This window comes from Lampetra planeri, chromosome 11, assembly GCF_965212315.1.
Source record: "Lampetra planeri chromosome 11, kcLamPlan1.2.h2, whole genome shotgun sequence".
Taxonomy (NCBI): Eukaryota; Metazoa; Chordata; class Hyperoartia; order Petromyzontiformes; family Petromyzontidae; genus Lampetra; species Lampetra planeri.
In genome coordinates, this window is record NC_136117.1 from 9312163 (window position 1) to 9339280 (window position 27118).

The window sequence follows — 27118 nt, forward strand, 5'->3', positions numbered from 1 at the left end:
GTTTCAAGTTGTTTGCCGATTGTGATTGGAAGTCGTCTTCTTGGTTCTTTCGGTAAAGTCACGTAGAAGGGAAATAACAAAATAATAAAAATAAAACATAATAAAATAAAATTCTCACGACGTTTCGGCCACAACGCAAGCAGCCGTCCTCAGGTGAAGAACAGAGCTGCCGGAAAGACAGCGTCTGTCTTTTTTTGTATGTTTTTTTAAAATTATTTTATTATTTCCCTTCTACGTGACTTTACCGAAAGAACCAAGAAGATGAATCCCTGCAGTCACAAAAGCTTTAAATCGAAAATTGGAAGTTGTATTTTATTGTACATCAGTTGTGGTAGCCCTTAATGCTTTAGCCATTTAATGTGCATTTAATGAAATGTCAATGTCCTCTTCAGGTACAAAATGATCAGTGTCAAATGACAGACTTCAAAGGCAATGTTAAATACATGCCAATATCTGAAACTGGCAAGTGGGTCTCACACGAAGTAAGTATTGTTTTTTCTTCATTGCTAGTAATGATTCTTAGTTATTCATGTATGAACTTATACTGCAGTAGAACTACATTCACATAGGAACACGTTATTGGATATATCTTAATTATGTTTGGTACAATTTGATTGGCTCTGGGACATCCAATTCGTTTGTAAAATAATTTTTTTGTAATGTGGTTAGGGGTGAAAATCTGCATCGATGCATTGATTTAAAATCGATTCTTAAGTATACAATGCTGAATACACATCGTAAATAGTACGTGTAAGGTTTTTTTAGTGTGTTTCTTTAATGTAAATGATATCACAATGATATGCTAATGTAACAACAAGACAAATGGAGCCTACAACCCCTGCACGGACAAGATATAATATAAACAAGCAACAATACAAAAAAAAAACGTTGAAAACAAAACTAAAATAATAATCCGTTAATTGAATGTTCGCTTGAATTGCGAAAATAAAAATAAAATACTTCTGAGAATGGGGGGGGGGGGAGATTGGGGCGAATTAATTTATTTTCTTCTCTCATTCCAATTACAATGGATTTGCAATGCATATGAGGTTTCATGTTTGTAACCAGATGTAGAATGTGGACACAATTTGTCAATGGTTGAAGATGGGTTATACGTTAATAGAGCTATTGCGGTTGAGAGTAATGTGAGTGTGACGTAGAGACAATGAATGTGTGTATGTTGAACTTATTTTCCACCGTGCGTAGCTAACGGTGCTAATCGAGGTGCGATATTGGTACCTTGGCTTGAATCTGGTAAAGGAATAATCTAGGATTGTATGAAATGTAATTGGTGAATATCATCTCCCCACATACATGCACTTCTTAAATGCAGGCTAAACCACAAGCACTGCACTTCTTAGTGTTCAAATATGATGCCAAGGTTATAATGTATGCTGTTATGTACCCTTTGATACTTTAAATATTACGTGTGTATCTATTACCTCCCTTCGAAAATAAAGCCAAGCATTGATATGCAATAATGTACACGTTTGAATACAAATGTAATGCGGGAGGTGGAGCAATCATTCTGTGGTTAACACGCTGAGCAATGAGCCCGGCGACGTGACTTTGATTCTCCGCCACAGCCAGTATCAGTGGCAAGTGATATCTGAATTATCCTGTTCATCCCCCCCCACACCCCCTGCACTGAGCTGCATGGTGAAGTACTGTATGGTTAAAACAACCTCCATGACCAACAACACCACGTGGATAAACGTTCATACAGCAGTGGATTGGCAAAGGGCAGTAGATTACTATTCAATGCAATTAATGTCATTGGCCTTGTCTTTATGCTGAATGTTCATGGATATGATAATTGGTTCTTTACCCTTCTATCTGGCAACAAAACTGACACCTTTTTACAAGGAGTCATGTTTGCATAGACCGCAATACCTGCAGTCATAATACAAACAAAAGAACATAACTCTGATAATGTGCACTGTCCTTAAAGTTGATTGATCCACACCCGAGACAGCTTTCCTTAGAGCATAGTCTCATATGGGTTGGACCAGATGACGCCAAAAGGCGCGCAACTCAAAGACAATGCACCATCAGAGTATGAGCCTTTTGGCGTCATCTGGTCCAACCCATATGAGACTAGGCTCTAAGGAAAGCTGTCTCGGGTGTGGATCAATCAACTTTAAGGACAGTGCACATTATCAGAGTTATGTTCTTTTGTTTGTATTATGACTGCAGGTATTGCGGTCTATGCAAACATGACTCCTTGTAAAAAGGTGTCAGTTTTGTTGCCAGATAGAAGGGTAAAGAACCAATTATCATATTTTTTACTGGCAAATGAGGTTCCCATAGTGTTCATGGATAGTTTACAATGGGGGAAAAACGACTTCCTTGTGGTTACACTGTATACAGCACAATGCCATCATAGAGTACGAATGTGTTTAATACAATTGTAGAGTGCGTGTGTTTATACACGATAGAGGAAAAATAAAGGTCACCTTGGGCAGTTCCTGTCCATTGGCGCTGACAGGGCCCAAATGATGCGGCGTTTGCGATTGTTACAGAGGTTTGCTGTTCCAGCAGCAGCTGTCTAGTTATAACTGCCCGCGTATTAACAAGTAAATATTCGCCATCTGCTTCTCGGTGGACATTAAAGATCCCGTTGATATTCGAAAACGAACGGGAAATGTATGCTGGCATCATGTCCCAAAAATTTGAGCAAGACCAGTACTTGCGCATGACTTGATTTGGAAAATCCACGTAGGATCATCTCCCCCTTCTGGCAGATCGAGGCCCACTTCAAAAGGCCAGTGCTGTTTTCACCTTGTCCCGTAGACTGCCACAGGGCACCTTGAGATGCACTGCATGGGAATCGCGGTGTAAATATCGCTTGATGATCTTCAAGCGTTGATGACAATTACACTCTTCTATCATGAGGGGCTAGTGTACCTCGTTCTCCGCCCTGGATAGTTTCATCTCCTAATTGGTGTTGTTTGTCGTCGTCCCTGTTTCGTGCGACTTTTTGGAGATGTCGTTTCATTTGAATGCTATGTAAACACAAGGTGTACTGTATTCTATATCTTCAACATATCTGTGGGACGGGAATTCACAATCCTGAGCTCGGGGTTTCCCAAACTCCATTCCTCACACCCCACCTCGATCCGCCTTTTCACGTTAATCAATCATCCCCATTCAAGTACAAATTAAGTTGTCGCACGCTGCACACACCTGATTCTTGGCACCCCCCCCCCCCACACGTGATGGAGACAGTGCCGATTTAAACAAAGACATTGGATGGCTAGGGAATGTGTTCAAGATCATCGGGTCTGTTAGCGTGTAACGAATTACCGTACGCAATTTTAAATAGAACATAGAAGTTGAAAACGCTTGGAAAGGGAGACTATGGTGGGGTGCTAGGAGTGGAATTTGAGAAACCCTAATGTAATTACCACACACCACCATTGTCCACGTGGATATTCATAATCAACGTTTTTGGGTTTAGATCGCATTATTTATAAATGTGTCGTAACCCTCCACCACCCGACACGGCCAATCAGTAACAAAAGTGTCACGTTGACAAAAGACAAATAGTTCACTACTTTAGCCCACCGGTGTGTTGAAGCGTGAAACCACAACAAGCATGAAACCACAACATTTACAATAACTGTAAATGTTGTGGTATCACGCTTCAACACACTGGTGGGCTAAAGTAGTGAACTATTTGTCTTTTGTCAATGTGACACTTTTTTTACTGATTGGCCGTGTCGGGTGGTGGAGGGTTACGACACATTTATAAATAACGCGATCTAAACCCAAAAACGTTGATTATGAATAATATTGGTCGCGAAAGCCTACGTGTTAAACCATGTGGACATGTTTACCGGTTGTCAAATGCCTCAATGTGTCACAGATTAATTTTCTTTGGACGAGTCGGTGGTCTTCTTCTTCTTCCACACGCGTTTGTCCCACTCATGTGTGGGGTGTTCCGCTCTCCTTGCCAACCTTCTCCACGCTGCCCTGTCCTGCGCCATCTCTCTTTCCACTCTTCGGGCCACCCACCGTCTCCGGTCGCACCACATCGCCCCCCCACCTCTTCTTCTGCCTTCCTTTTGATCTCTTTCCTTCCACTCACATCACTTGCACCTTCTGACCTACGCAATTTTCCTGGACTGGTCGGTGGTAATAACTGGAATTCTGGGAAATGCTTCGATGGTGAATTATTTGGTGATGCTGCATTTGCAGTGCTGTAAAAGCACAAACAAAAGCACATCAGGTATGTGACAAACCTTACGAATCGGCTGTGCCGGGGTGGTGGCGGGATTAATGACGCAGTTAAATATATACGCGACCTAACCCCAAAAAAACCTGTTATGGATGATATTGCTTGCGAAAGCATACGTGTTAAACTGTATCGATTCTACGTTTACCACAAGGGGCAGAACAAAGTAATCGCATCTTGACCTCTACTTGTGACAGTTCATCGAATGACCGGTGGGGAGCGAATTGTCACGTGTGTCTTGTGTTTATTTGCACAGGTAAAACTGCCGAAAGGGAGCAATGTGCTGTACTGGAGGACAACGGGCATGGTCATGCACAAGGACAATGAAGATCCCAAGCCCGTGCGCATGCGCAGCATTCACATCACAGGTGTTTGCAGCAGCAGCTCCAACGGCCGCACTCTCCATTGTTCAACGGCACGAATGGAACAACAATGACGATAATAAGTTCGGCTTGCAATGCTCCGCACAGTGTGTGCTCTCTCCTTCGTGAGAGAACCACTCGGTGGCGCGACGAACCACAGACAAGCGGGAAAGGCGGTTGCCAGGCAGTGAGCTGCCACCAAATTCCTTCCCAAGCTCAGCGGTCCTCTATATGTTAAGGTGTTATTGCCCAATTAATGAATACGTGTGGAAGACAAACGGACCACCCGGAAAAAAATCCACGCATCTGAGGGGTCAACGCTCTATCCTATTCGGATGGAACAAGTGGAGTCCACGTTATTGTTGTATTGCGTCACCTGGTGAGCCAGAGTAGGGCAACTCGATGTCCACAGGAAGAGCGTTTTACAACATTTGTGCCGTCCGCAAATGTTGTAAAACTGCAATCTAGCACTCGTATTCGCAGTGCTGGACTGCAGGAGTATGTCATCACTGCCTGGCTAAACGCTTGGCTTGTCTGCATGGAGTCAAGAATCACCGTCTGGATCACGTTGGATATTCAATAGTCTTTAACTTTATCGGAGCCTAAATCCCAATGCAAAATTTGGACATTACCTGGACAAAAAAAAAACCATTGTAAAGCCAAAATCTTTTCCCGTAAAGTGGGACTCGGTTGAAAGGTAACGTCAGTGGACTCGTATGTATGTAAGTGAGTGTTTAACTTCTCTCTCACCGTACGTAGCCAATCGTGTGAATTGAAGGTGCAGGAAATTTCTTGATTGCCAACTGTGGTACAATAAAACCAGGATTTTCTTTTTAATTGTAAGAAGAATGACTCAAAAATTAACCCGTAAAAACAAAGTTTTCACTATAAATCCTTTATATGCATGGCGGCTAGAGTCCTCTCGTCCTCTGGCCTGAGATGGCTGCCACCTATGGGTCAGATGATTGCCTGCCACCATTAAGCAATTGGTAATTAAATATAATTTATTTTTTCCTAAAAAGTGTAAAATTTTTGAAAAAGAATTTCACGAAAATAAATTGTCACGCACAACGAGTCTGTGTGCAAAATGTCAGCTCGATTGGATCACGGGAAGTGGGTTAAAAAACGACCGAAAGATTTGCACGGTCGTAAGCGCGCAAGCAAGCAAGCAAGTGAACTTAATATAAAGGATTTAAAAATACTGTAAGAGGGGAGAACGACGTGTCAGTGCACTGTCTTCAGTGGTGTATTTTTGCACAACTGACACAAATTGTAAACTTTCAAAGTCCTGCGAAGCTAAGTCAAGAAGAGGACATCCTGGGAAAATCAGGACAGCTGGCAACCCTCCGTGGGCTGTCATCTGCTGAATACTTTGTGTGATGTTTTTGCCACGGGCGGCACATGAATTAAAAGTGTGTACGACTGGTGTATGCCGCCCCCTTGTATTGCAGGAATTTCCTACACGTCTAAGTGTTTCCCGTGTAAGGCGGGCACGTTTAGTCAGGACGAGGGGGCGAGCTCCTGCCAGCTCTGTCCCAAGAACACCTACGCAGCGAAAGGCTCATACATGTGCTCCTTCTGTGAGCGTGACTACTACTCAGGTATGCCCTCATTTTGTAATTTTCTTTATAGCCATGCTTTTTGTTTCGTTTTTGGCTGCACCATATATCTACATTTATATTAATATTTTTGCTGTGATTTATCTGGTTCAGTTTTTTGGAAAACTTCATCGAATGCTTTGATTGCTTAGTTTCTTTCCAATCATGCTTTTTGTTCTTGGTTGGACTTAAGATGTGGTCACTATTTTTCTGCATATACATTTATATGCCTTTATCTAATGATTTGTTCGATTAAGCCACGTTCAAAACACCAGTTCTCATGTAGGGGTGCCACCGAATTTCTTAGTAAACCAGTTGAGAAGTTTAAAATGTAAATAACAAAAATGCAGCGTTTAACCAGGGCCAAGAGATACTTAGCAGCGAATTCACTTAACATTGTTGTTTGGTATGCTTTATATAAAATATGTTAATTGTCACGTATTGTTTCACTGTACATTAACCCATGGGGGTAACCCTGCCTAATATAGCAATTCAATCAGCTAATGCTGTTTTAACTTCGGAAAAAGCTGCATGCAATAATTGTGGCTTCATACAGTGAATTATATCAAAGTTTCCATTTGACACCTGACGAAAAAGTGTCACGTTCAGTTTCTATTTTCATCCACACACCGCAGATCCTGGGTCAAGTGATTGCAAGCCAAAGGAGCCATGCACTGCAGATGACTACATCTTCACGCACTCTGCTTGTGATGAGGAAGGACAGGTAAAAAAAAAGTAGAAAGTGCTTCAGGCCTCTTGCTCTTGACAGGGTCCATTGACCGAAACATCAGCCTACTAAATATTCAACGCATTCTTAAAATAACACTACCTTACAAAGAAAAATATATAAGTGGTGACCATTCTGGCAATGGACATTTTTCACAGCACGCAGAGAAGCCGGAGAGTTTGAGTTGCACGAAATATGTTTGTATTACAAAGCAGTGTCAATGACGAATGTGGCCAGGGCTTATAATTCACACCTGTGCAGCATTGCAAATTCAGTCCCTTAATAATTTGTGTCATCCACAATAGAGGTATTTTGGGTTAGATCTCATTGCTGTACATTCATTCCTTTTCTCCATTAGACAGCTGTTTACAAGAATCAGGTGAAAATGTTGCAAAGGGTAATACGTTTTTTGCTCAAATACTAAATTGTTCTACGTTGTTTATTATTGATTGGTAATTTTACTTTATTTTTTTTTATTCCAATAAAAATTTGATCCTTTTGTGTCATGCAGTGAGACAGTGTATTTTGGAACTCTGTTTGAGAATAACCCAAGGAAAGTTAACATCACAGAACTACTTGTGAGATATATAAAAGTGACCTCATATCCACACGAGGTGGCACTGCACTTTCTCACGTGCCGTGCTGTAGGTATTTGTTGACATTTAATTTTTAACTGACAGATACATTTTTTTTGCAGCAGATTAAATGAAAAAAACTGAATTTTATGCTTTTATAGTGTGGCCATTGGCGCTGAGTTGTGACCATCAACTCGCTGAACTTGAAAACCCGTTCAAGTCATTGGTGACTGCCTGGATTCAGATCAAGGGCCTCAGCAGTGCTGACTCAGTGTTCTGAATCCTCAACCACCCGGCCACCTCAATGTGTGCACATTGTTTCATAAGGGCTTTTACTTAACACATAGATGAGGGTACGTTGCCACACCACACATGGAGGCTGCAGGCTTCTGGCGAGTGGACGAGGTTGCACACTGGAATTGTAATACAGTGATGCACTAACTCGTGTTTACAGATTCTAGATCTGGGTTTTCGAAATATCTTCACACGTAAGGTTGAAAATACATTGCGGGTCTGAACATACTTCCCCCCGTTTAGTTTATTCCGGTTGGTGAATGGGGGAGGCCCAAAACCAGTTCAGATAGCGCTCGCCACTGATGTGTGTGATGACTGGGAATCGAACTCGAGTTGCCGCTTTCACAGCGCAGTTCGCAATCCACTGCGCCATCGCATTCGCCGCAGTTTATGCATAATAGCGTTGCTTTCCTTTCTTGTTTGTTTCTCACGACGATAAGTGATGCCCGCAGCTCTTTTGCGTGCCATTTCACTGGGTAGCAGTGATTGCACACTGAACTTTACACCACATGCAATAAACCGACTTGCGTGTCATATCGAGGATGGTTGCCACACGTCCGGAACTTTAGCATTCGCAAAAAAAAAAACACGTCATTAACGCTTGTGCCTACAGCTCTAAAAGCGATACTGTCACGATGTTGCAGAGAGTACATTGGACCACTGATTCGATCTCCCGCGTAGGCAGCTGAAACAATGGTGCGAGTTTCTTAAATCCCCCACGCCACTGCCGTCCACCTGGACCTATATATGGGTTCACCACAGTCGATCGACAGGTCATGTGTGATGGGGTAAAGTGTGGGTACTCCCTCCTCTTCGAAGAAGGCGTCTGGTCGGTGTGAAAGGGTCTGCCAAAATACCTTCTATAGGGGCTCTCTATAGAGCTCCCTCTAGTGACGACCCTTCCAAAGACAAAGATCCCCCGTATAGCTTGAACAGACTTTTGGGGCAATTGCTGTTTGCGAACACCTATGAAGGCAGACACGAGGGGGTGGGGTGACCAGCACCATGGGCAGCCGCCTTTGTCTCCCCAGTGGCGATGTTTACACACCACATCGGGTACTCATTTGAGGCTGAGTCAACCTAAGGGAGGCCCAGGACCTGTCCAGATGATCGTCACTGGCGTTGGCCGTGAGCGGGAATCGAACTCGGGAAAGACCCTTCCACCACCAATGGCACAAGCCACCTTTTTTTTTACCATTTGTATTTTAACAGTAGTTGATTGCTCCTCTTGTTTGTGTGTGTGTCCTTTCGGCCTCAGACACAGCTGCAGTACAGCTGGGTGGAGCCGATGGTGTGCCGGGAGGACTTGGAGGGTGCGGTGAGCCTACCGCAGCCGGGCAAGAAACAGCAGTGCGCGCCCTGCAACCCGGGCCACTTCAGCAGCGACGGCTCCAAGTGCCTGCCTTGTCCCCAGGGCACATTCTCCAACGGCACGACCGGTACACGCAGCACAAACAGCCACGTCTACAAGCAAAGCCATGCCTGCCCAGGCGAGCAGACGCACCCGTTTGTGGAGCCTTCCGCCCGTGGACGGGCAAGTAAATTGGAGCGTGTAACGAAACATTAATTGGTTTATCGGTCATGAATAAATTAAAAAGACTGCTTTGTTGTTGTTTTGCGTGTGAGAAACTATTCATTATGATTGGTGCCATTATATTGGGACATTATGCTCTAATTACATGAAGGCCACACTGGCTGTGCAAACGAGACGCCAACAATGACAAACAATACAAACGAGGTGACAGAGACGAGAGAAAATAATGGATTGTTGAATTGAATCATGACCCTAAATTTATAATTTATTAAATCGCTGGGTGGTGTGGTACGAAGTGAGGGAGGGTGGCGGGCATTGTTACATGCCTAACAAACTATGTTCTTGAATTGGGTGCATTCTGGGTGATATAGTTTAGAGACAATTAATTCATTAAGGGGGTTCAACCACAAAGTAACATTGCCCCCTTGCTGGCATACTCTGAAACATAATGCGATCCTACGTACGCATGTACGTTTAACTTCTTTGGCGCTGTACGTAGCCAACCGTACTCACCGGCGGTGTGATCCTTTCTGATAGCCTGGCACAAATATACAATGTGCTCGAAGATAATCATTATAATTAGAGTTAGTGAGTTAGTTAATCCTCTTCATCCCCTATGGGACACGACGGCTCAATGAGTTCCCTCCACTTCATCCTGTCCTCGGCAACGTGTTGAGCCTCGCCCAAAGAGAGGTCGATCGCTGCTGCCAGCTCGTTCTTTACGGTCTCCCGCCACTTGGTTTTGGGGACTCCCAAGGTTTCATTTTGCCCGGGCGGTGTTCGTCTTCGGGCAATTTTTGGCCCACGGTCCTGGTCCACTCGAAACAAAGATAAAACAGGAGTGTTGCCGGCGAAGAAGGCCGGTGAGTAATGGAAGTCCGTAATGCAGTGGTTCTTAACCATTACTGCAGCCTTGCAACCCCTTTGGTTCTCAGAAAGGGCATCTGTCACTCCCAGGGGGTTGCGTGCACCCCAGGTTGACAACCACCGCCGTAACGTTTACCGTGCGCCGCCCTGTGGCAGAGTGCAGCCAGTGCCCCGCCGGCACGGAGCCCGTGCTGGGGCTGGAGTACAAGTGGTGGAGCAGCCTCCCGCAGGGGATGAAGTCGTCGTGCTTCAACGTGGACAACACCAACTGCGACCAGATGAAAGGTGCCCTACCCCCCTCCTCCACACACCCCCCTCCCACGGCTTTGGCCCGCAAGCCAAAATGAGCGATTAGGCAGAAATCAAGAAAAGTAACGACGCTGGAAATAAAAAACAATGTTGATCGTAAACAAAAAACACCTTTGCTTATGTTTAATTAGTAGGGTCGACACCTGCGTTCATATGCGCGGGGTTGCTTTTTTTGCAGGTGACTCCGGATTCCCACTGAAAAGCCAAACACTCAAATATAATTTCGCCAAATATTGGAAAATGCGGAACCTTGGCTATAGGGCCACCCCGTGGACAGGATGTTGGGTGCAGTTTACTGTTAAATGTCCTGTGCTGTATAATGTAGGTAATGCTCACCTCTGCTTTCTCTAGAGTCCTATATGGGGGAAAATAGCTGAATATTTGACATCGTGAATTTAGATAGCGTCTAAATGTGACCACATCTAAATATGCTACACAGTGGGCATAGTTAAGGTGTAGAGACAAAAAACAGGAGAGTATCTGTTCTGCTTTGCTGCTGCGTGGGTAAAGATGCCGATTTTGGCCAGTCGATGTGACGCGAGTGAAGGTGGCAGTAAGAATGTCCTTCTTGTCACAGGCTGGTTGATGGCACAGGACCACATCGTCACTGGCACGGGAGCCTCGGACAATGACTACCTCATCCTCTCTCTCTCTGTGCCTGGTTACAGGTAGCCCACCGATCACAGCACGCCTCTCCACGAAGCAACTTGTCATCCATAATCATTTGTATTCATCTCTTCTGTTTTGTCGTTTACAACAACGTTGCGCTGGTTTGGCCAATGGGGAGCACTCCCTGGCTGATTCGAGGCACTGCATATTTATTAGCTAGCTGACAATTATTGTCGGAACAGTTCTCAAATCCCTTCTGTCAAGAACGAGTATTAAGAATGCCTTCACAATTTTTAATATCCTTAATGGTTTTGCTCTGGCCTACCTCTCTCCTCTCTTATTCCTCTATTCCCTTGTTTGTGGATTTCATTCTCGTGGCCTAGTAGCTGAAGCCAGGTGAAAGCCACGATAAACTTTTAAACTGTGGGAGGTCCCTACTTCTCCTTTGTTTTCACTATTTTCTGGAAGTTTTTTTCTTCTTGTTATCCACTCAATTGATTCCCTCCCCACATGTAAGTCCAGACTTGAGATCACCTCTGTTTTCTGCTATTGACCGACTTTCCTACTGATAAGTTTTCTCACCAATGTTTCCCCTGCACCTTCCCTTCTATGTCCACATCTTTACCCATTCCCCTTTCCCCCGGTTCATGTCCCTCCACTTTGCAAAACAAACAAAGTTGTTTCTGCTTCACTCGATCATTTCATACTGCAGTGTACAATCGCCATCAATGTGGGACTGCGGGAGATGGGGAAGTCTATACAGAGTCACACCGCTGCTCAATCTGCCCAGCTTTTAGTTTCGTTTTATCTTTCTTTCTTATAGTTTTCTATACTGTGTGTGATTACTTTGTAGGGTATTTTGAGATATGGTTGCCTGTGAGATGTTTGTAAATTATCATTAACTCATATACGTTGACCATTTGTTATTTTTTAGCATGAAATGGCTCACTTTTGATCACAATACCAAGATCGTTTAGCATATATGTTATTCACATTGCAATTTGTATAATCTCTGTGTGGTCTGACTTCTGGTCTATCCGGCCTTAATCTTTTTCCTCCTCAGCTACCAGACCAAGAATGATAGCAAGTCCATTGAGGTTTCCAGGGTCACTTTTGCCTTCGAGTTGGACTGTGTTTCTCAATGTGAGCTCTTCTTCATGGTGGTAAGTGTGCTACAAGCAAACAACATTAACAGTTACAATGGAAAACTTCGATGGTATATTTACAATTACAAATTGCTTTGCTCTCTAGTACACATACTCTTACATGAAAGTATATTAATAATTGTACTCTTTATTTGTCTCAAGAAAGATTCACTGAGTCGCATGCATTGGGTTGTTTGGTCAAATCCATAACAAAAATGTTTGGCACGTGCGAGGATTCCATAATGAGCGGGATAACATTTAACATCGTGCACAGACAGATTTACTCAATTGTTATAAAGCCATCTTCTGGCTAACTCACAAGTTCAATGTCTGACAAAAAAAACTACGGCTTCAAAATATAAAATATAATAATAGGGAGAGTCATTTTGCTTCTCAGTCAGTTAATTTTCCTCCTTAAATAAAATGTGTGATCGCTGAACGGCTGTTCCCTTAGCTGGTGTCTGTGCGTGTTCGGGATCATTGCAGGACACCAACAGGAAGGCGACCAGGGTGAAGAACTCATGGCAGGGCAATCAGGAGAAGCAGGTGTACACGTACATAGTGCCGGAAAATTTCACCACCACCTTCACGTGGGCCTTCCAGAGAAGTTCAAACCCCAAGGCGGTGAGCCTCGTGTTCCCCCCCCCGCCCCACTCATTATTTGTGCGAGTGTCAACCACGTGCAATGGGGTCCCTATGACATCGTGGCTGCAGTGCACTCGGCCACGCTGTTGCCTTTCCCCTGACGACGTTTTTCTTGCTTTTCGTCAGCTGCTTGAGCTGAAATCCCCTTTTTTGGGGACAGATGCATGAACAGCAAGAGAAGGTCCAGAGGGAGATTTGAATGCGCCAAGCTTGTATTCCATCGTCAAAGAAAAGAAAGTTAATTTTGGCACCAAAATAACTGTATAATGAGAATTGAGAATGCTGGAAACTTGTGCAAGTAATTATTTTGATTTATATATCAAGGGTCCATCAAATTTTTAACTTCTTCTAGATTAAGCATGCAAGGTTATTTAGGGAGCTAAACATATTCTTTCGTGGCTTTTCTTTCAATCGTGTGTCCACGTATTAATAGTAGTAATATTTCTGGAAGGCTGATGATCTAATTACCTAATTTTATTCCACCATAATAGTTGTTATAGCTTTGACGACATCTCACCACAACAAACAAATGTCACATGAGAACCACAGTATACAACAGAAGCTCATCGGTCATAAAAGTGGAATTGATTCACCAACATCTTGCACTTTAACAATAGCTGTGTGATGATTAAAAATATTGTAATTCAGCAATCTGTCAATAACCATCGATCATGAGAAATCACAACCAACTGATCACTCCATTAAACATTGTGCCCACTCTCCAGTTCAGGTCATGCCTCTCAAATTAAAATTGCATTTTAGAAAGGGGAAGTAATTTTCTCTGTGGATATTGGGTGGATTTCTGTGTTGTCCGGAATGTACTGGTAATATTGTGTGCTACTAATGTTGTGTGCCAGTAATTATCTTTTGGCGGTAATGTCGTGTGCCAGTAACATTTCATATTCTGTACCGATAATATTGTGTGCCGGTAATATCGTGTCCCAGTAACATTCTGTGCCGGTAATTTTCTGTGCCGGTAATATTTTGTGCCGGCAATATCGTGTGCCGGTAACATTCTGTGCCGGTAATATCGTGCGCCGGTAATATTGACGTGCTGCTTAAAGTGACGCCGTATCCTTTTTTACTCGTGTCCAGGGCCGCGAGTTCGTCACCGACATCGCCAAGATCTACGCCATCAACGTGACCAACGCGCTGAGCAGCGTGTCGTCGCACTGCCGGCCTTGCGCGCAGGGCGGCGGCTCCGGCGACGCCGACTGCGTGCCGTGCCCCGCGGGCTTCTACATCACCGAGGACTCCTGGCGCGCCTGCGTCGAGTGCCCCGACAACACCGTGGTGGCCGACCGCCACGCGCTTGGCCGTGACTCCTGCCAGCCCTGCGGCCCCGCGGCCAGGAGCAACCCGGTGGGTGGGCCACCGCCGCCAGTGACGCCACCCGCTTGCAGCAACGGCGGCGTGGCAGGCGGCTGCGGTCGCGGCGTCCGTGCGGCCGCGGTTACACAAGTGGTGTCATGAGTGGGACGGTTCATCGATTCAAGGGACGGTTTAACGCGTAGTAGGCTTTCGTGACCAATATCATCCATAATACAGGTTTTTTTGGGGTTAGATCGCGTAAATATAAATGTGTCGTTAAACCCGCCACCACCCGACACAGCCAATTAGTAAGGTTTGTCACGTAAACAGAATGTGCCAATACGTCACTAGTACAGCACACTGGTGGGTTGGAGAGCCAAGCCATGAAATTTACAATCTGAGTACGACTATTCGGCAGTAATCGCAACGAGCTTCATCAGGCGACAACCAGATCTCCAACACACCAGTGTGCTGTACTAGTGTTGTGTGGTAAGAAAGACGCTGAAGCCAGCCGTGTAGGGACTGACGCCAAACTGTTTATTTAAGGGCTTGCGCCTAACTCGGAGGAAGGGGTTAACACGGAGTTAGTAACTAATCTCCCCAGGGGAAGGGTACTGGGAGTTCCCTACACCCCACCAGGCTATCGGGCTCTTCCCACAGCACTGACCGAGGGTTCAGCCAACTCGGCCAGCCGGGTAAAGCAGCCCCTTTAGCCTGGCTCTCTACCCTCTATCCCGGAGCCCCCTACTCCCCTAACACTCACTCCTCTGGCTCACCGCGAAGACCCCCGTCTACGTCACGGGTCTCCCCTCAAATACCCCGGGTGGCATGACGTCACTTTTGCTTGACGGCATTCCCCCCGAGGCGAGTGTGACCTGACGTCAGCACTCCACTCCTCAACACTAGTAACGAATGGCCATGTTCTGTTTACGTGACAAACCTTACTTATTGGCTGTGTCGGGTGGTGGCGGGTTTAACGTAACATATATTTACGCGATCTAAACTATAAAAAAGGACATTTTTGCGTATAATAATGTACAGATGTGGGTCTATGTTGAACTTCTTTCACACCATACGTAGTCAATCGTGCTTCTCGGAGTTGCGGGGGAAGGACAACAAACTAAACACAAAAAGCAGTTCGAAAGAAATGAGTTTTCAGTCTCGATTTAATTTCAATCTAGGATACCAGCGTGATAATCGATCATGTGTGTGTATGTCTGCACTTTGTGTTGAGAAAATCCGGCCAGGTGGCTGGGAGTTAAAGTCCTGGTTTAGGGGGTTACCTCGGCCCATTATCTCTTGGGAGTCAATAAAATTAGCATTGAGGGGCTCCAATGAGCACCTCAATGCTGAATGCTCATTGGAGCAGGAAATGGTTTTGATTTTGATCTGTTATTGGGGGTAGAGCGGTGGTGCACAGGTGAGCGCACTGCGCGATGAACGCAGACATCTGAGTTTAATTCCCAGCCAAGGTTAATTCGTAGTGGCGAGCGATATCTGAACCGGTCTTGACCCCCCACCCTTTCACCAACCTGCACTGACCACCACGGTGAAATACGGTAAAACCACCCCCCAAGAGCAACACGGTGTGGGAAGGCCTTCATCCAGGAGTGGGATGATAAAGAGCTGCACTTTATACTTGATGAGGACATGCACAACCTCCAGCCACTTGAGGTGCTACATTCACGATATTACAAGAAAAAATATTGATTATATTACTAAATCAAATTATGACCCTTAATCTTAACGTTTCCATACTGTAGTAGGCAAACTTATTGAAACTTCTAACATTGCATGACAGACAATTTATCAAGCCCAATGCCATGTATCTATGTATGTTGAACTTTTATCGCACCATACGTAGCCAACCAAGCTAATCAGAGGTGCGGGGGGAAGGAAAACAAACTAGACACTAAACTAATGCCATGCTACGCGCGTCAGCAAAAATCATCTCTGATGCACGAGTCGGCGATAACATCACTGGGCTGAAATTAACAAATTGGAATGATGTAATCGGTTGGAAACGCGTGCTGCTGGCAACGTTAGTGTGCACGATGACCGTGGCGATATGACAGCGAGAGAGAGTTAGACCACTGGGCCCGGCGACACGGTCGCGTGGAGAGTCGTTTGTGGAGTCGTTTGTGGAGTCGCGTGGGGAGTCACGTGGGGAGTCTCGAGTGCCCGCGGGGTCAGCCGGTCGGCGTCTTCTCTCCCCGCTGCACCTGCTGGGCCGGCGGAATGAGGACGGCTCCATGATCCGTACAGCAGTCACGCGCGTGTGAACGTAATGGGGGCAGCGCAGCCATCCTGTCCGCCGTTGATGGGAGAAGATGCTCCAAGGCTGTGTTTGAGGCACAGGTTTTATGTTGTATATAAATGTAGAAATGAAGACGGTCACTGGATCGCGAGCTTCAGATGCGCTTCTGCGGCTGTCTGGAATGCTCTTCCCCCCGATATTAGGAAGCCACTGGAGTTACGTACTTTTAAAAATCTAGATTGAAAACGAATTTCTCCCGAACTGTTTTTTTGTGTTTAGTTTGCTGTCGTTCCCCTGTACCTCCCATTAGTGCAGTTAACTACGTACGATGCAAAATAAGTTCAACATACATACATCATCAGCCTTTTGTAAATCCACTGCTGCACAAAGGCCTCACTACGTCATGTAGGTCATATGCGTTTGACTGTATTGAACAATGCTGATCGGTGCATGTTGGTGACTGTGGGGGAGCGCAGGACTGGTTAAGACATCACTCACCACTGGTGTTTTCTGTGGCCAGGAATTTAATTTAGGTCGCCGGGTTCTGCATTCAGTGTGCTAACTGTTCCATCGCGAATAGATAGATGAATGTATTGTTGCGTGAGTCAAAATGCAGGCATTTAAGTAGATGTTCATATTTTCATGGTTTCTTCCCCCCAGGACTTCCTTTCAAAAGACACTGTCTTGATCTTAACTTTTCTAATATTACTTCATGTGTTTTCTTGTAATGATGAGATATTTGCAAATTAGTAATCGGAATATGTGAAAATACTAGACGTGGCATATAATTACACAAGCTTAATTTGAGATGGCTAGATGACACGGAAGTCTGAGTGCTGATCCAACACCGCTGAGATCATGGGTTAAAATACCGGCAGGAACTTGTGATTAAACCTGATTCTCAAGTGTAGCGAGTTAATGGTCTCCATTTGGTCACCAACGACCGCACGCACACACAAAAATAAACATTACATTGTTTTGCCATTGATTTTATTCATTTCAACTCTTAAGAATGAAACATTGAGGCTTGATTGACGTGCAACAAGTAATCGGGGTATTAAAAGGTGTGCCTCTATTGTGGATTTAGAGGTGTATCATCTTTTGGACTGTTCCCCGACACAGGGTCATGCAATTCCAGCCGCGAGAGTTTTGACTGGAAACTTGCTCATCTCACGATACGATACCGATAGCACAATTGGAGCATCATAAAAAAAAGTAAAAATCTATTTTAAATATGCTTAGTCATAGTATGCTTTTTATTTTAAAGTACGAACAGTAGGTACAAATTAACAAAACTTTAAAATCTCATCCCATGAAAAGATTTAACTTCAGGCCCTGATGAGTCCCTCGCAGCACAGATCCTGATGCCCGGACTGTCACAAGGTAGCATATGGAAAATGTAATTGTCTATGCTTTTTTTGTATTGTTATCAGAGCCACTCGGCATGCTACAGTGACTGCACGTTCACATACGAAACTGAGAGCGGCGTGCTCGAGTTCAACTACGGCGGTCTGAATGGTACCACGAGCAAGGTGACTGGGCCCAGCTTCACGGCCAAAGGGACGATGTACAACCTGGTTTACAACATCAGCCTCTGCGGCAATGAGGTATACGCCACCACAGTGCCTCTCATAGACATTGAATCCCCATATGATTTGTTAAAAATAATACTATTGAATGAGGTCTTTTTCAGTTGTGCTGTACAGCTATCCGATGCGGATTCTATTTGTACAACATGTCGTTTTGCACGATGCCTGACATGCTTGGAGCTTCTTCAGCAACTGAATTCAGCTCCAGAATTAGCTTGCAGGACGTGGAATGAAACGTTGGACATCATTGCGAACAACATGACGTACGACCCGGAAACACATCGCCGAGCCGTTTTAAAGGAGGAGGAACCCGAAAACCAAACAGCTGCCATCTTGTATGCACAAACCAATGTTGTTCGACGTGAGCTCGATGATTAGTTAATGGAAAAATAGATGGTAAGGTTATGAGCAAGCACGCCACTATGGCACGTTAGTGGCCCTACTCCCATATGATTGAATGCAACGTTAGGGCAGTGATGTAAGAGGAGTGCGATGATAATGTAAAATGTGTGGCCTTGCAATTTCTTGCTCGTGCCACTGCTGGTGGAAGGGCCTCCATTAGGGGAAGCTCGAGAGCTCCTCTCGAGGGTATTTTGGCCTACTCTTTCACATCTTGAGAGAGGTGGCAGAACCCACACTCTACCCCACCACACGCAATTTACCGATGGACTAACTGTGGTGTACTCATTGTATTGCTGGGTGGACAGAGGCCGAGGAAGAGGGGGTTTCAATTAAAAATTTTACTTCGCACATGTTTTGGACAGCCTAGGACACTAAACCTTGTTGCATATTGACAAGAATTGTTTATTTTTGGGTTGCATTTTACTTAACTTGTGTAGCGCAGTGCTGTTTCAAGTGGTGAGAAACAAGCTTTCTCACTAAGCTAGACGCTAACATGAGTGAGCTCTCAGCCGCACGAGACTCGTACCCCACTGGCTCGGCAAACGCAGGGCCCTCGCGTTACCGGTGCTTCTTTTCCAGTGACTCTTAGCCGAGCCGGAGAAAACAGAACGTGATACACTGGCCTCACAAGAATATCTGAATACGGCCTGGGGCCAAGCAGGGCCAGTGACGCGGTTTAACGATGCAGTCATCGCGCGCGTGACATCAGTCGGTGCAATTCAAACGGAAACTCCGCTGCATCATCTTTATGCAGCTCGACTCGTTCGGTCGCACATGATAGCACCAACACCGCCGGGCTGCTGCAGTGGAAAGAACAAAGTGGCGCCGCCCGAGGGGGCTAGCATGGCACAGCCGCCCTGGTGCGGCTCTGTTGTACCGGTGGAGGCTTCGACGAACACTTTGAAGTTTTTGGGGCCACTCGCTGAGCGTTCGGTGTGCTGTGCCTCCCAAGGGCGCGATGAAGGCACAGTGCGTGGACAACGTGACGAACGCCCAGCTATCGCAGAAGGACCAGAGTCAGAGGACGCAGATGGAGGCGTTCGTGTGCCGGTCGACCATCATCACGTCGGAGGCGCGCGGCATCGGGGCTACGGTATCCTCGCAGATACTCAACCTGGCCGACCGCTTCATAGGTACGCGTGCACACACGCTCAGCATAGGTATGCTAAACACATCCATCTTCACCACTATTTTACAGTTGTTAAAAATTGAAACGGGTATGCTAGTTGCGCATGTAATGGGCCTTTTGTTGATCCACTGCTGGATGAGGGCCAGGCCACTCCGTACAGGGTGTGGGAGTTATTCGACCATACTTCACCTTGGTGGTCAGTGAAGGTTGGTGAAAGCGGGGAGCATATATGTGGAAGCATAGAAGTACATAGATTTTGTTGCACTGTCCGGCACTACCTACCCTTTAGCTTCACAGCAGCCTATTCTGCCTGTGTCATGCATTTAATTAGATCAGGCAAATTCAGTGTGATATGGTCACACACGTGTGTGGGATTTTTATTACCAGAAAATTGCAATTGGTAATAGGTTTTGTTCTTTTGACACCTGTTTTGAGGACTAAAACACAGGTTAAGGTTTTTTAATAGTGATATCTTCTGAATATTGTATCTAAACACAATGAAAGTCATCCTTCAATTTAAATGTTTTTTATCATCGTGTGGTTTTCTGCTAAACTGAGCTTTGGAGTGGTGTTCATCTCCTTTAGTTCTGAGCCGGTGGTAGAAATTCTGCATTCTTACTGTGGGACCAATTCTGTCCATAGGAGATTTCCCCACAAAATGGTTCCTATTTTTTTAGCCGCAGAGGGTTAATAGGATCAGTTGACCATTGGCTAAGATCGCAACTATGAGGATGCAATTTTTCCCACCGTAACCCAGGCAGATCACTTGGTTTTCAAAATTTTTATGGCAAAGTAAAGCTTCCAAATGAAAAATAACTACTTGCTACTGGGGCTACGTATTTTATGACGATAATGATGATAATACGAATACCACTGTTTTGAACACACTTGGAAGTATATCCATCATGGAGATCGAGTAATGATATCAGCTTGTGTGCCGATAGCTTGATGGATTATTGTCACAGTGAGATGTGGCAATAACTGCTCCCTGCCCCCACCCCTCAGCTCCAACCTGGCCTACGACCCCCCAATCACTACCTTGATCACTACTGTGGCACATTAGGAATGGACCACCCCTTTAATTATATCCTCGTGCAGCAATGGAGCAAAGTGTGGTTTTGTGAAGGTCCTTATGTGCTGTGCAGTACATCAATGCACGTTGTGTACACCAGCATGCGATACTGAGTCGGGCCTGTAGGTGGCTGGCAGGGTTATTGAGTAACCTGACCTGTATACCAGTCACGTGGTTAATGGCGACTCGATTGAAAATGGCTGTGTGACATACATGCATTTTACAGATTACCACAATTAATGTGTTTGTCCTCGATTTGGAGCACCTGCCCACGTCCTTCATTCGAATGTGCCACACTACCACTATCACTACCCCGACCCCTATCACTACCCCGACCCCGATCACTACCAATATCACTATCACTACCCTACTATCACTATTCGTATCACTACCAATATCACTCGTCCACCCCTCCTTAACCTCTCCCACCTGTTCACCATAACAACACCACCACCACTTTTAATAACCCCGCCCTTTATCTCAACCACTATCATCTGCTGGAAAGAGCCTTGGAATAGGGCACGATGAAAATCTGTATAAGATAAGATACGATGGCTGCTGATAATTAATTGTTTTGAAACCTAACAGTGTAATCCAAGGTCTTGTATCTACCATTTTATTGTCATGCAGGGGCAAGAACAGAGACTACACTTGACGGAATAAATGTGCCTCTGGAGTTGTTTCCCCCCAGTGACTACCCCTCCATCCCGGACATCATACATTACTACAGGTGACAGACACTTGGATTATGTCCTCTCTGCTGTGTCTCATGGCTATACTGATGGGTTGCATTGGGTTAGATGTTTAAAAAAAAAGTTGTTTTGTTTCACCAGGTGGATAGTTCACCTCGAGACCAGAATAGTTTAATTTGCAAGAGTGACCCGGGTCACCAGGCTGACAAGCGAGAAACCAAAAAAACAACAACCGAGGCGGTCTGCCGGCATGGAGGCTGTGACGCTTCAAGTGCGATGTAGTTTGCAAGGGAAATTTTGCAAAGCCGACGGTCTGCGTGTTTCTCTTTAAGCCACAATTAGAAGTGCGGCCTACGAGACAGATTGGGGTGGGGGCCATGATGACCTAGAGCTGTTTTCCTGCAGGTCGTCGGACACCACAAACTCCTGTCCGGATGGACGCGTCACCACCTTCCGGCTACGATGCAGCCCGGAAAGCGGACAGATTGATGACATCGCTGTGCCAAGGTAGAAACAAAACATGGGCACATTATAAATTAGCCTCCCCTCCCCATCTCAGCAATGTTATGAATTGTGACATAATTGACGTAGCTAGTACATTCAAACATTAATACATTTTTGTAAAATTTTTGTGTTTTGTTTTATTCCTTGCTTAAGACAGGTTTGCCCAATCCATTAGGCTATATTTTCGATTACCATTTCACTTGAATCTCGTTTGCATGAACCGTAAATAACTGATTCTCACATGCGCGATTCCATGTACGTATTGTGAGCACATGAATTAACGTAATCAATGGATCGATGGATCATTCCATGCCTAACAAACAAAGTGCAATTGCAGATTATATCCCTGGGGGGGAGAGGGGGGGGGCAGGGCAGTTTTTGCATCGATATTTGGTTCTTATTTTGCATTGTTGTGTATTTCAGCAAATGCCCTGAAGGAACCTGTGACGGATGTACATTCCACTTCTTGTGGACCACTCCAAAAGTTTGCCCGCTCTGCAGAGAGGTTGACTACAAGAAGGTCACCGAGTCTTGCCAGGGCGGCACAGAGGTAAAGCGACATTAGCACTGCTTAAAGCAATACCCCTGTGCTCTGGGAGGGCCGTCTCAAACCCTCCGTCTCCATACACTCTATTGAAGTGTGCCTAGGATGCTTGCAGTGTCAACAACCAGGCTCATTTAGTTTTGAGAGTGCAAAATAAGCCATAAAGGGGAACTATCTAAAATGAAGCAGATATGCAAGAACGCTTGTGCTTTGTTATGATCGTATTTTATTACTTGCTGAAAAATATATTTTATTTTGTATAACAATTGCAGAACATGAATCTAGATTGATGGGCTAATTTGCAAATGTATGATTTGAGGTATTCATCATCAAGTTCACACTAGGTTGTTAAAAACCACGGCAAAGGTCTCTAGACTGTGAAGAGGAGTGTTTTTTAAATCATTAATTTTATATCCGATTTATATAAAACAATGAATAATTCACTGGTTCGAAAGGCTGTAATTTTTTCTACCATCTGTAGTTCGAATGCAGTTATCACATACTGAACATCAAACATTTGAATAACTTCCAATATAGTGAAGTCATCAGAAAAGCTCGCGGCAAATCTAACACGCATAGACACGCGGTCATAACGTTGCGTGTTATGGCCGCGTGTCAATGTATGTTGAATTTGTACACCGTACGTAGCCAACCGTGCTAATGGGAGGCGCTAACCTCGATCCGTGTGACTTCAATTCGTGACTCAGGAAACCTCAATCTCGCACCCTCACCCTCACCCTCGTCTTTGCAGAGAACACGTTACGAGTGGAAGGCACCAGGCCGCTGCACGGGCGGAGTGTCACTTCCGCCCGAGACGAGAAACGTGTGTATGGACCTGAGCCTGTGGCTCAAGGTGGGCATTGGGGGCTCCATCCTCGTGGCTGTTGCCCTCGTATTCCTCACCTGCCTCTTCTGGAAGAAGAACAAGAAGTGAGTGCTCCGATTCAGGGGGAGACGCCGTCGCGGCCCACGTACGATAGGGCGTCCGCCAGAGGTCGCAAACGGGTTTTTATTCCTTACCCATACCGGTATCTGGCCGCACCAGGGTCGCAAATGGGTACCCGTACCCGTACCCGGCTGGGTATGGGTACCCGTACCCGGCTGGGTATGGGTACCCGTACACTACCCATACCCGTACCCTACCCGAAATGAGTGACAAACGGTTACTCACCAGTGACTCACGGCCTACCCGTACCCGGCCGCACCAGGATCGCAAACGGGTACCCGTGGTACGAATCTCGGAACACGCAAGCGTAGTGCCGTTTAAAAAAAGATATTCTCCTCTCTGCAGAGAACTGCAGTGACACGACCGCACTCTATGATAGCCTGCACAACACGCCCTCCCACATGGCCTTGTGGGAGCCTCGGTACCGATAAAGTGATTTATTAAAATTTTCCTTCCGGTTTAGTTTTGATGATGTACACGCACGTCCTCGGAACGTAATCGGAAGAAAAACTGATGACGTACGCATACGTCATCGAAACGGAAAAGGGTCGATTGACTATTCTCACAGAATTTCACTTGAGTGGACGTGATGAACGCAAGACCGTGCATGGCACGTCCGTGCTGTCCGTCCCGCGCAGGCTGGAGTACAAGTACTCGAGTCTGCTGATGAACGGCAGTGTCAAGGACGGCGGGGAGCTGCCTGCTGTGGACAGCTGCGCCATCATGGAGGGCGAGGAGGAGGACGTCATCTTCGCGAAGAAGAAAAGCAAATCCTTCTTTGGGAAATTAATGAACAAGAAGAAGGTGCCTTTTAACCACCAGAAAATTCACAAACTTAGCGTTGATATGTTCGTAAGCATTGCGAAAGTAAATACTCTCACCGTAGCTTAGAAGTGTGCGCTTTGTGTGGCAAGTCCAAAATACTTGTGTTTTCATTCTTTAAGCGGATAATGTTTTACACAAAATACTTGCTTGTGTCGTCCCATTTAAATAGCTTATTATGTTGTTAGTTTGTGTACTCGCAAATCCAATTGGCCAAAGACTCAATGCAGCCCCTTTGTTAAAAGCTTTGTGACTCATTGACACTTTTCTGGATAAAGGATATTATTTCAAATTTATTTATTTAGGGTATAATTTCATGTGGTTGGTGATTCATAAATTGTGGTTAAAATTGTACTTTGAATCACAATGTGAAATTCACTATCACTGACCACCACCACCACCACAAATTCACCACCACAACCTCTTGTATGGGAGCTGAGCATCATCTTGGGCTCGCCGTTGTGATTTTCTCAGTTTTACGGATCAAAAACACATTTCCGTTCCAGAATCGTGGGCCTAACATGCACAACTTTTTGTTTCTTTACAGGATCCAGAAGAGGTGGAGTTTCAGTCTGTGCAACTGCAACTGAAGTCTTGAGTCATAGGTGCTTTGCAAGTTTACATAAAGGTGTGCAATTTGTATTTGTCAGTTGCCATTGGTTCGTCCATTGCAGTACACGGCATCGGAATGTTTGCCTTGTTAAACGTTGTCATGTCATGCCTTGCAGCGTGAAAACTCTTAACAGCAGATTTTTTTACACAATCAAAGGTTGATGTTCACGGTCAATCGAGTTACTAGATATATGCATCAGGTGGGACTTTATAATTCCATTAAACGATTTAGAGAATAATGTAGGGTGGTTTGTAAGCTGTATATTGTTGGTGTGTTTCATACGTGCAAAGTTTGCTGTATTTTAATTGTGTATAAATAACACACAGAATATCAGAATCCGAATATTTATTTAGACTGGAGGAATCCGATGACCTATAAAGCTCTTTTTCACAGATGTCCGGTAGGGGCGGATACGAACGTTACAACAACAAACAGTACAAAAACATTTTAGTAGTGCAAAGTACAAGAATAATAAACAAATCAACCCAAACATACAATACTAAACCATCCCCATCCTACCAGGCAAAGCCCAGTGAGGTATTAACTTATTTTTCAGAAGCGACCTGGCCACAAATGATAACTCAACAAAGTTGCCCATCATTTGGACATTTATAGCCCCAAAATAATCAAAAGAATCGCAATGCACGTTTGTAAACGTGGAGGGAAAACGGACAGGATCCGGAGAAAAATTCCCGCGACCACGGGGAGAGAGACACGGAAACTCCAAATATACATCAGCAGGCGTCAGGGTCTGGATTGAACCCCCGACCTCCTGCATACCAGGCGAGGAAGCTCACATCTCCTAGCCACCGTGGCACCCCTTTAACAAATAAATAAATTAGATCTATAGCCAAGATCAAGCATGGTCAGTCCTGAGGATATATTATATGGTTTGCTGATGGACAAGTTGCACTGTTTTTATTTGTATCATAGTCTGTACAAACCCTTGTTAAGTCTGTACGAAACAGTGGTGTTTATGATAAATAACACATATTATAACATGTGTTATTGCAAATGTTAAGCCATTGTAAAGAATGTGGGGTGGGGTGTGGTGGTAACTACTGACTCTACTGTGGGATTGTGTTTGCATATTTTATGGGCGTAATGTTAATTAATGCTTGGTTAAATTAATAAAAAAATTCAGCCCTTTGTCAATACGCATCTGGATGACTTCTCTGTGCCATGTCAGTCATCGGGACTGTTTGACTATACTTCACCCTCGGCGGTCAGTGAGGGTTCGTGAAGCGGGGACTCGAGACTGGTTGACATTTCAATCGCCGGTGACGTTCGCCGCAGCTGGAAATCAAACTCGGGTCACTGGGTTAGCGGTGCAGTGCGCTAACCGCTGGGTTAGCGGTGCAGTGCGCAGGGTCACTGCGTTAGCGGTGCAGTGCGCTAACCGCTGCACCACCGCTCCACTCCAATACGACCGGGTTGTGGAACGTAATTGCTTGGCATATGAAACAAATTGACATATGCCGAACAATACTAGGAATATAGGATAAGTGCATTTCCCAGTAAAATGTTACGGTGGGATTAACACCCATCTGGTATAAAGTCATGAGAGAGTTTATTTTTTCCCCAAAACATCCTTGCTGCCTTACCATGAATTAAAACATTATTGTTATGGTCCTTATTATACTTTTACACTCAAGGTACCGTGGATTTTGTTGGGGTATGATACAAGGAAGTTAAGATATTGAACTAACATTGTACGTGTGAGCTTGTAAGCCAAGTTCACTATGTATTGCTGAGCATTGTTTGGCTATAATCAGGAAAGGCTGTTCATCATACGTGGTGTAAGTCAAGAATGGTTCCCCCACAAGGTAAATTTTCACATACATTGGGGATATTTCTGTGGTACCTGTAATAGACAATGTGAATATTAAAAATTAATATACCTGCACAGGTTTAATATTGTAATATGTGTTTACCCTTTTATCTGGCACCAAAACTGACACCTTTATACAAGGGATCATGTTTGCAATAACCACAACACCTGCAGTCAAAATGCAAACAAAAAGAGACAACTCTGATAATGTATGCACTGTCCTTGAAATTGATTGGTCCACACCCGAGAGACGGATTTTCTTAGAGCCTCGTCTCACATGGTGTTGGACCAGATGACGCCAAAAGGCGCACAACTCAAAAACAGCGCACGATCAGAGTATTGAGAGCTCGGGGTAAGCATTTACATTGAGACCTCCCTTGCCACATGATCCCTTGCAAACATGATCCCTTGTATAAAGGTGTCAGTTTTGGTGCCACTCTACTTGCCAACATCTTCCAGAAGACCTCTACCAACTTGCCAACATCTTTCGGAAGACCTCTACCA

At 44.9% G+C, this 27118-nt stretch overlaps 1 protein-coding gene across 1 annotated transcript in view; it reads left to right on the plus strand.

Moving 5' to 3' along the window:
* LOC144721280 (endosome/lysosome-associated apoptosis and autophagy regulator family member 2-like) overlaps nt 1–25938 on the plus strand; it is a 38085-nt gene extending 12147 nt beyond the window's left edge. Inside the window, exons 5-22 of the mRNA XM_078598777.1 lie at nt 393–482; nt 4494–4605; nt 6051–6200; nt 6833–6921; nt 9052–9232; nt 10351–10479; nt 11081–11171; nt 12176–12275; nt 12744–12881; nt 13998–14264; nt 17904–18077; nt 19414–19594; nt 21293–21392; nt 21760–21861; nt 22282–22408; nt 23154–23332; nt 23987–24152; nt 24718–25938. Coding sequence (XP_078454903.1) covers nt 393–482; nt 4494–4605; nt 6051–6200; nt 6833–6921; nt 9052–9232; nt 10351–10479; nt 11081–11171; nt 12176–12275; nt 12744–12881; nt 13998–14264; nt 17904–18077; nt 19414–19594; nt 21293–21392; nt 21760–21861; nt 22282–22408; nt 23154–23332; nt 23987–24152; nt 24718–24768 — 2427 coding nt within the window. The 3' untranslated portion in view covers nt 24769–25938. The remainder of the gene's footprint in view (nt 1–392; nt 483–4493; nt 4606–6050; nt 6201–6832; nt 6922–9051; nt 9233–10350; nt 10480–11080; nt 11172–12175; nt 12276–12743; nt 12882–13997; nt 14265–17903; nt 18078–19413; nt 19595–21292; nt 21393–21759; nt 21862–22281; nt 22409–23153; nt 23333–23986; nt 24153–24717) is intronic.
* Nucleotides 25939–27118: the final 1180 nt, after the last annotated feature.